The following is a 10,931-nucleotide window of genomic DNA, read 5'->3' on the forward strand; positions in this document are numbered from 1 at the left end:
AAAAATAAGAAGAAAACGAGATAAAAGAAAAGGAGAAAAGAAAAAAAAAAAAGAAAAGAAAAGAAGCATAGAAATAAAAAAAATTAGGAGAATAAAGAAAAAATTCCCCACAAAATCTACCATGGGTAGGAAATGTAATTAGTTTATGGGAAGAAAAACAAATGGGTAGACAAGGATAAATAGTGTAACTGTGTCAAAACCCCTTGTTTTATTNATTTTTTGATTGTATTAGCTACATTTAATTGGTACACAATTTGATTTTTCTTTAGTAATAATATAAAAAAAAAAGAATAATAAAAAAATAGTAAAAATAATAAATGAAATTAGATTACGAAGAGATAAAGAAAAAAAAGTTAAATGAAATTAGAATAGGAAAAAATAAAAAAATAAGAAGAAAAGAAAAAAAAAAGAAAAAAAATTAAAAAAAATTGGAGAATAAAGAAAAAATTCCCCACAAAATCTACCATGGGTAGGAAATGTAATTAGTTTATGGGAAGAAAAACAAATGGGTAGACAAGGATAAATAGTGTAACTGTGTCAAAACCCCTTGTTTTATTAGAAACTATTCCTATTTGATTAATTTTCTATAGTTTACTGTAAAACGTGTACATCGTTTGATCCATGCAAAAAAAGTAGTAACATTCTGACCACCATTACCAAATTAGCAAAATCTAGTTCTTGTTCTACAAGTTTGCATTAATTTTGACTACTTCCATGCCCTACTATGTAACTACAGAATTTTACTGGTTGCAAATCTAGAATAATCGAATACGTTTAATCTCTAGCGAAAAGTTATTCTTTCTTCGTATTTTTAAAAATCTATTAAGTAGGGTCATTCTTCTGAAACTAATGAAGTCAGAATATCTTTTCTTGTTCCTACTGTTTCTCTCTCCCTATTGACAGCTCAAGTCAACTCCTCCTTCAAAGAATTACTAGTATTAAAATTAGCAGAAAAAATACCATTAAAACACAAGAAACACAAAACACAAACCTAAGTATTCCCTCCGTTTCATATTAGATGAGCTACTTCCCTTTTTAGTCTGTTCCAAAACAAAAGACACATTTTTAAATTTGGAAATAATTCAAATTTAAACTCTTTTATTTTACCCATTTACCCTTAATGGGAAGTTTTTATAGCCACACATATATCATGGCCCCACAAACTTTTAAGACCACAAGTTTCAAAAGTCTTCTTCTATTTTTTTAAACTCCGTGCCGAGTCAAACAATGTCATCTAATATGAAACGGAGGGAGTAGTTGCTGAGAGTACTCCTTTTCTTGGAAAGAACGCCTCAAAATTGACTAAATATCTCCACACACTACGGGGGGAAATGTCTATATCATTTCCAGGTACTTCCCAATGGAAAGTTGAAAGTACAACACAAGTACTGAAGTAGGTGAATTCAAATCCAGGAGCAGTCCTACAGCTTCTCAGCAATCATGTCAAGTGTACCACAACAGCAGCAAAAAAGTACAAACATGGAGGAGATAAAGAAGGGAGCATGGTCTTGGGAGGAAGATCAAAAATTGAAAGATTATATCATGAGATATGGCATTTGGAATTGGAGCAACATGCCCAGATTTGCAGGTTTGATTCATTTCAAATAAATTCCAATATCGCTGATCGATAATCGATCCAATATGTTAATTTTGATAGTTCATTCTTTGATTTCTACGCATGCTTTAATATTTCTTCACATGCATTATATTAAACTAGTTGTAACCCTAATTAGTTCATTGTGTAAGTTCATTAATATGTTGTACTTAATTAATTAGTCTCGTGAACATACATAATTGCAGGGCTTTCAAGAACGGGAAAAAGTTGTAGAATAAGATGGATGAACTATCTCCACCCTGAAGTTAAGAAAGGCCCCTTCAGCATTGAAGAAAGAGAAACGGTCATCAAAATGTATCAGCAACTCGGAACTCGGTAAGAATTCCTAGCTTTAGCTCTACCAATATGTACAAAGTTATTATTATCCTTGTTTCTATTTATATGATACTTTTAGTTTTTGATGTTTTAAATTACGTGAATTTTTGACCAATATTTTAAATATATTTTTTCATCATATCGTCGTGACAAAAATTGCAACTTATAGTACTTTTTGTATAGTTGATGAATATCTTAATTTAAATTTGAAATATTTAGATGATCTAAGCCAATTTAGTTTCAAAAATTACTCAAATTGACACTCGAGAAGTAAAAAGTGTCACACAATAATCTATCTATTATTAAAAGGAAAGAAGTTGCCATGAGAATTTGCCAAGTGTTGTATGAAGAAATTGACATGTATCATTTTTAGGCCAAAATTAGTTGATCTAGGTAATAATTAGTTACGTACTTTATTTGATATTTGAATTTGAAAATAGTAACCAATCCTTCAGTGGTATTAAATGCCTAGAAGGAACTATAATTAAGAGACAAACGCAATTAAAAAAATCCCTTTTTCTTCTTCACTGTACAAACTCTAGCCTCACCCAACATCCCTAAATTCCCTCTCTTTAAACCCTTACTATGGAATACGTAAGGCAAATATTTCATCTTCCCAAATCAAGAAGAAAAAAATCCTCTCTTGGTGGGATTCTGTCAAAGAATTCGAATTAGAAACCTCAAAATTAAACCGAGTGCATCTTTTATGAAAACCGCCATTTGCAACGGTTTTACCGCATTGTAGGAAGATGCTTAAATTGAAAAGTTATGGTGTTTTGCATCCCACAATCTCGCACCACGATCTCAACTCCTAATCCACCAAACCTTCTGCAACGGTTATCATTAGGATGATTGCACAGCTTTTTGACATCAATTTCCAACTTCCCAATTTAAATATATGTTCCGTGTTCTATGTTCTATTCTTCCTCCCTTCAGCGTATACCAATCAATAATTCTTGACTACAAGAGGTGAGTGTATCATTTCTAATTCATGAACAGTTCTACAGTTTCTGTAACGGATAATTAAGTACAATTCTCTTCCATATTCGATCTCAAAATCCTCACAATCTATTTATGGCGCTTGCCTGACAGATAATTTAGTACAATTTAGAAAAAAGTGAAGTTATATACTACACTCACCATTTTACCGTGGAGAATACATTGTGTATTATTGTGCTTACATTTGGTGAATTTGGATACATACTTTTGCAGAGATGTTCTTCTCTTTTGCAAAATATTGTTTCATCACTATTCTGAAAAGTCTATAATCTGAGCATATTCACATGATTTAGGCAAATCTCTTCTCTTCTCTTCTCTCTTTAGATCATTCTTGATAGTTTAATGCGCCTTCACGAGAAAAATCATATTTTTTGTAGGTACATCAGAAATCTTTTTTCTGCTACAAAGGAAAGTAAACTGCCTCATGGTAATCGAATACTGACTAATAGGCCTCTTCTTTGGAATGGAGTGAATACCAGTATCATTCTCACATTTAAGGTATACTCTTTGCCAAGTAACCGTCATGGTCTGCCAAATATTTGAATAGGTTTGAGCTTTTATACATCAATTTAAGATTTATTTGAATTAGTTATTGGCAATTGGCAATTGGCAATTGGCAGTTGGCAATTTTTATGTTAACTTATATTGTTTTCATGAAAAAATTATAAAGTTTTGATCGGCTCTTTACATATTCAGTTTTAACTTTTATGTCCCACGTGGTTATTAGACATTTCCTCAGAACTGCTTTAGTATATAATATTTATCACTTTTCTTATTATCAGTTAACAATGATATTTAATTAAAAGTGAAAAATATAAATAAAGTAAGTGTATAAAATTAATATTCGATAATTGTGTACACAAAAATAGATTTTATGGCCATACGGAAGGATTGCAGTGGCTTATAAGATGCTGAAGAAAGGTCTGTAAAGTAGTATCTCTCCAGATTTATTGACTTACACCATTTTCATATCTCAGAGCTGCACCATAGCAGATAACAGACAAGCTTTTGCCCTTTTTAATAAGATGGTCAAAGCTGGTATCAGTCTCGATATGCATATATACACCACATTAATTGATGCCTTCTGTAGGCAAAATAAAATAAAAGATAGTGAAAAGCTCTATGATGATGCTATAATTTTAGGTTTGATACCTACCAAAGAGACTTTCAGCCTCTGCAACCCTTTCCTTTTTACGGCATTTATCAAAAGATGACTTTATGACTACCTATACAAATCTATAAGGTCATAAACATAGCAAGTTGCACAATCTGTTCTATATGTATACAACATGATGCATCTTCTTTATATCATTACAATAAAAAATATTTTATTGGTCACAATCTAACATAATGCCCAATGCCTTTTGAACTACAATACACACACCAATTTGCTGCTAGAGTTGGGAGACTTTGTGTGTAAAAAGACAAAAATTTAAGCATTTTTGACCAGTATATTGTCCAGGGATTTAAGAATGTTATTTAAGGTAGATGTAACAAAGTATATGTTGTTTATTTGTGGCCCTCTCAGAGGGCTAATCGTCCTGGAAAAAGTGGAAGCTTCTTCTACTTGTCAAATGATGGCAAATACATGATCAAGACAATGAAAAACGAAAAATAAAGGTGAGATCTATAACTTTCTCCATAATATATGTGCTTAATTGTAACGAAATACGGCTCAAAGTTGTGGTACTTGCCATCAGTAGCGACTTTAGAATTTAGAGTTAGTTGGTTATGCTCTTTATATAAATTTCTTCTTCACATCCATGATTTCTTATGATTTTTCCTATAATTGAATGGTCATTAGGTACTTATAAGAATGCTCAAAGATTATTACAATCATTTTTGTTCGGTGAGAATATCCTTGTGATTAAGTACTATGGCCTGCATTTCTTGAAGCTAAGTGGACCAACTCAAAATAAGGTATTCACATACTAATATATTGAGAAGTACACAAGCTAAGCTATTTAGTTGCTAAGAATTATTCACCACTAAAAACTTCCAATTTGTTCAATGGTCTAGGTTCGGTTCGTGATCATTTGAAATTTATTCTGCACCAATTACACTATTTATAGACGGTTCGGCTTGAAAGGATCAACTTTTGGCAGAATAACATATAAGCCAGAATCAGAAATTGATCCAACAACTACTCTTAAAGCCCTTGATTTCAACTTCATATTCAGGTTACAAAAATATGTTTTAAAGAATTGAGGAGGTAAAATTTGTTTCGTCAAGTTAATTCTCTATTAGGAGTATTCAACTTTGATATCAATACCAATATCTGGACCGTTAACTATAAAGATTATTTGTGTTGGAAGAAAGAATTCTAACCAGAGGTGGACTTAGAGTTTTGCTTATGCTTCAATTGAATGCACATTTGAATATAGCTTATATCCTAATTTCAAATAACTCAAATATGAAGACCAAATTTGAACATTTTCATAAGTTATAATGGAATTCTTATTGCTTTTATCGTATTAGTTCTTCATAGCATACTTTGCATTATCGTTGTACCTGGATTGGTATTTTACTTTTTTAAGTGTACATATTGATTAATGGTCGTCTTGTGAGAAAACTATTTGATGAATCTGAACATAATAGATCGGTAGCTGATATTTGTGCAAGAAAGAAAAAATATTATTTTGTTCAATGTTATTGTTGTTGTTGTTCAACATTGCAATTCTATTTTAACTAAGAAAGTCAAGTGTTGTGATATAACAATATTCGATACATATGTGTTAGCATAATTTATATCGAATTTTATTTTCTGCTAATATATAAATTGAACCTACTTCTAATTTATCTCTGTCAACGAAGAGTTCAGGCAAATGTGAGATATTATTTGTTGATTTACTGTTTGCTCATATGTACTCAAGTCCACAATTTCTTTCTTAATCCGTTGTAGAATATAGTTTTCATTCTAAAACTGTTTTGTTTTTCACTTTTATTCTTTTTCTTGTTTTACCCTTTGCTGAATCTCGAATAAGTTGGATCTTTTTTATTTTGTTTACCGTTAAATGTTAATTAAAAAATATGGTTGTGATTTCCTTTGTGTTAAACTGATTTTTTGCTTGGGATCTTACAGTTTTTACAAATTTTATAGTGAAAATTAATATCTTAAATTATTCAACATATATTTTCTATATAAATATCAACAAAAGGATTCTTCTCAAAAAAAAAAAATCAACAAAAGGATTGAAGTCGAGAAGGTTGTGATCTGTTAAGTTACAATCTTTATCAATCTGTCAAGCTGCGTCCTTTTATCAGTGAACACAAAGAAGGTGAATAATGAAATATTATTCTATGTGACTTCTTTCCTTATATGTTTTACTCAGAACTTGAGGTTTAATTTTCTTTTTTTTTTTTTGTTATTGTTTATAGGTCTTGGAGAGGACCACACTTCTAAGTTAGCTTCACAGCTACTGGGGAAAATCCTTAGAATAGTACTGTTATTTGCTCTTGAATCATACTGGGTCTTAATATTGGCCGCAAAAATTCATCTATTTATTTTTTGTTTTATTTCTGTTGAATTCGATCGCTAAATTTAATCTGAAATATACATATGTTTCTATTATTTCTCTCTGCTCTATTTTTTCTTTGAATTGAATTGATCCGCGCATCGCGCGGGTACGTATACTAGTACTAAGTTTAAAATTAAATAAATTAGGTGTACTCCTTCTAATTAGCGAATTTCCTTGTGTTAATACACAGATGGTCAGCTATTGCTGCAAAATTGCCAGGAAGAACTGACAAGGACGTTAAAAACTTCTTCTACACACATTTAAAGAAGCATCTAGGTATGAAAAATGATGCCCTACTGAAGTTTAAGGCAAGACGCAAAAGGGTGGAGAAAACCAAGAAAAGTGAGAAGAAGATAAATCCCGAATTCGAAAAAGCTCAAGAAAGACCCATATTATTACTGGCTATTAATAATCTAACGATAGGAACATCCAGCAACAACAGTTTGATATCACCTGATGTTTCTTCATCCAACAGCAGCATTATTACATTCGAGGAAAACCAAAAGATGAATAATGTGGATGATCAGCCAATTATTGACATGGAAAACACGGTTATCTTGGAGAGCAATCCTGAAACTCATCTGTCTGATCATAGTTTGAGCATTGAGTCAATGGATCAGTTCGATACGAGTTCGTTCTGGTTTCATCTACTTAATGATGCCCACCGTCTTATTTTATGAAGGATTAATCTACATGTGCGACCTCCATAGACGGATCGAAAATTTGATCTTTATGGGTACAAGTTCAGGATTACGACGGCCTATTGATTTGGTTGGCTCAAAATCTTTTATGTTTACTATATATATATATACATATATATATATATATAAAAGAGACAGAGCTTGAATCAAAGCTACCTGGATTCATATGAACTCATAAATACGAACACTATATCTGCCCCTGGTTGCTTCCTAGTATGTTTTCGCCAATGGCAGAATTGCTAGATGTGAGAAGAACTTTTAACGTTAGAGTAATAATTTATTTTTAAGTAAAGTGTTAGGCAGACGTAAATCCACCTTTTCGTGATGATAAGACTGTAGTATGAGTTGTTATGCATATCTATTGAAATGATCAAAACGAATGGACTATGCAGTTTTAATTAAATGTGTTCATTGATTCCCAATTCACTAGTAGGATAGTATATACTTGACTTTTTCCCACCACTACACTAGCTAGGGCGTGGTATACACATTTCGTTTCCCTCAATAAAGTGGTTATATAACTTTTGGGTATGGAGCTTATAGATGTACCCTCTAAAAAGAGTGATATGTATGGATGATGTTAAGTTTCATATGTCCTTATTACAATGCCTTGTTATATATGATATTGATAATATCGACATAACCGATTAATTGTAAATACTTATTATACTCTTTAGAAAAGTATTTGTTTGATCTATGGTGGTGTATTAATATTTTAGCTAGGTAATATCTCACATCGACAAAATACGAAAAATGTAAGTTTATATGCAAACCTAATAGTAATATATTTAAGTTGACATCACTATTTAGGCAAAATGTTGCATACGTCACTAGTCAAGGTGATGCATAAAAACCTGTTAAATTCACACTCTCCCTGCTCCCCAGCTCAGCACCAATTAAAGATAAAGGAATTGAAGCATGGCGAGTGTAGAGGAAAGTCGAAGTAAGTTTGCTAATGTGATGGTCAAATAATCACATATTTAACCAAAAGTTACTTTCAAGAAAGTAATTAAAGGGAAAACTAAAGAATACAACAAATGAAGAAATTCAGAAGTCGAGCGGGCCATATTAAGAGAAATTAGTAATGTTAGTCTAATTTATTACTCTTAGTCAATGATTAGGAAGGCTTTAGCAAAAGGTTTTGGTAGACATTTTTCCAACTCAGACGACAAACAACACAAAGGGTCCATGCATTTCTGTTATTTCTTCTCTCCTTTTACCTAATATCACACGGTATAGGTATGATGAATTAAAATTTTAATCCCTTCTAGTTCTTATTTATTTCTCACAAACAAATCTTGAAAAACGTGACAACTAATTTTTCTTTATTTATATACATAAACCTATTGATATTTATTTAAAAGTTTTATCATTTTTATTAATGTGGCACATGACTAATTATTTACCCTTTTTCAATAAAACAACTAAGCGACTCTATATTTATGGAACCTTAAGATGATGAATCATAGTGTACGCAAACTATTTACTAATTTGATAGAGACTTGAATTTAATTCATGATAAATTAAGTCTTTGTTTACCCATAGCTCTACATTCCATATGCTTGGAGGTCTACGTGACACCCATTCGACTGTTGAAACTCTTTGTATACAGGTTATCATGCTTAGGGCAAGTCCCTTAGGAAAGATAAGGAAGGTATTAAGAAAAAAAAATCTAGTCTTTGACGATCCAGTCTCAGCTAGCAAGTGTATGGATCATTACTTTAAGGACTCTCTAGTGTGCCATCGCGGAGGGCGAACCGACGAGGGCCGGTCAAGCAGGTTTGGCAGGGTTTTCGTTGGCTATTAGCTTATGAATAAGAGGTTATGCACAAGTCATGTTAGGCAGATCAGAGGGAAGTGAGAGGGAAGTGATAGATATCACAAATTCACGTGGTAGGCACGCTTGAGCTCGATAATAGCATAGCCCTAAGATAAATCCATTATATCAATTGAGCCAAAGCATATAATATGTGTCATGGACTTGGATCATGACAATCTCAAATCTCATAAAGACGACTTGGTAACAGATCGCTTCTTCCAAAGCGCGCCCCATTTATTCTGCTCGCAACAATCCAATAAGTTCTTCAGGTGAAAAAACATTAGACATTCCATCTTCTGAAACCAACACTTTTAATGTTATTTGACGTACAATAATTTCTATATGCCTATTATGAATCTGCACCCCCTGGGAGCGATAAACCTGTTGGATTTTATTAACCAAAGAAATTCGGCTTTGCGCTATAGTTAGCTCAGCACCAATCAAGATTATTATTTTTTGGTGTGTATCAACTCGGTGAATTCTCGTATTTCACTACTAGAATTCCTGCAAAAAGCGACCAAAGTTTAGCGACCAACGTTGGTCTGTCAAGGAAAGCGACCAAAGTTGGTCGCTAAACTGGTAAAAATAATAAATAATAATTTTAAATAAATTAGCGGCCAACGTTGGTCGCCACTTGGTCGAAAATTTTGTCAAACTGTTGAGCGGACTGGTCAGACTTGCTTGGTCAAAGAATTACTCNATAGCAGTTCCAATGCTACGCCTTCAACCACTCGGCCATCTCTCCTACATAACGATTATGACCCAAAAACCGAGTGAATAGCGAGTCAGTCATAATCCATATTCCATTATTGGATAGGTACGACCAATCCATTTTAACTGAAAATTTTTCATCAAAGTCAAAGCAAAGAACGATTTTTCTTTCCTTCGAGGCTCCGGGATAAAGATACAATTTTGCGTAAAAATTGTGAAAAAAAATTCGATTCATGTTTGCAAAAACAACGTTCCCTTCTTTTTCTGATATTTTTATAACGGATTAATTCAATGAATTAGAACGAATCACCTGATTGATGGTCTATATCTTTTAGACTATAGTTAATGGATACTCTTAAATCATAATATGAAATTTTAATAATTATAATATTATTTTTAAAAAATAATAAAATATAAATAAATAAAATTTAAAATTTGCGACAAACTTGGTCGATATATAAAGAGTAAACAGATGGAGACCAACTTTGGTCGCTAATTTGGGACCCAGTTATAAAATTTTAATAATTATAATTTTGTTAAAAAAAAATTATAAAATATAAATAAATATAATTCAACTTTAGCGACAAATGTTGGTCGCTAAGTAGAATATAGACCAACTTTGGTCGCCAAACTGGGACCCAGTTAATATTTTAAAAATTATCTAAAAGATAAATAAATCTGATTTAAATTTAGCGTCCAACTTGGGTCGCTAATTTAAAATTATGTACGTTTAGCGACCAAAGTTGGTCGCTATTTAGGTCACCATTGGTCAAAATTAAAAATCACTTTTGTATTTACTAAATAAATAATATAAATGTTAGCCGTTAACACTTTTGTAATACAAGGGATGAATAGTACTACGAAGCGTGCGTGTGTGTCTATATATATATATATACATATACTTACGCTATACTATGCACTAAGTATAAGTGTATTAGGTAATATTATATCGAATATAGCTTATATATATAATATATATACTTACGCTATACTATGCACTAAGTATATATTACGTAATATTATATCGAATATAGCTTATATATATAATATATATACTTATGCTATACTATGCACTAAGTATAAGTATATTAGGTAATGTTATATCGAATATAGCTTATATATATATGATATATATACTTACGCTATACTATGCACTAAGTATAAGTGTATTACGTAATATTATATCGAATATAGCTTATATATATATAATATATATACTTACGCTATACTATGCACTAAGTATAAGTGTATTA

The 10,931-nt window shown here is 31.6% G+C and overlaps 1 protein-coding gene across 1 annotated transcript; it reads left to right on the forward strand.

Annotated features, from left to right (window-relative positions):
- The first annotated feature begins 1,424 nt into the window (after positions 1 to 1,424).
- Positions 1,425 to 7,127, forward strand: LOC109214644 (transcription factor WER-like). Its single transcript, XM_019378583.1, has 3 exons — positions 1,425 to 1,588; positions 1,801 to 1,930; positions 6,638 to 7,127. Exons 1-3 carry the CDS (start codon positions 1,441 to 1,443, stop codon positions 7,125 to 7,127), a joined length of 768 nt encoding a protein of 255 aa, XP_019234128.1. The 5' UTR covers positions 1,425 to 1,440.
- Positions 7,128 to 10,931: the final 3,804 nt, after the last annotated feature.

Source organism: Nicotiana attenuata, unplaced genomic scaffold (genome assembly GCF_001879085.1).
Source record: "Nicotiana attenuata strain UT unplaced genomic scaffold, NIATTr2, whole genome shotgun sequence".
NCBI lineage: Eukaryota > Viridiplantae > Streptophyta > Magnoliopsida > Solanales > Solanaceae > Nicotiana > Nicotiana attenuata.

Coding starts and splice junctions, on each gene's coding strand:
- LOC109214644 (XM_019378583.1), top strand. CDS start 1,441: ATGTCAAGTGTACCACAACAGCAGCAAAAAAGTACAAACATGGAGGAG. Junction 1,589..1,800: donor CAACATGCCCAGATTTGCAG/GTTTGATTCATT, acceptor ACATAATTGCAG/GGCTTTCAAGAACGGGAAAA. Junction 1,931..6,637: donor TATCAGCAACTCGGAACTCG/GTAAGAATTCCT, acceptor GTTAATACACAG/ATGGTCAGCTATTGCTGCAA.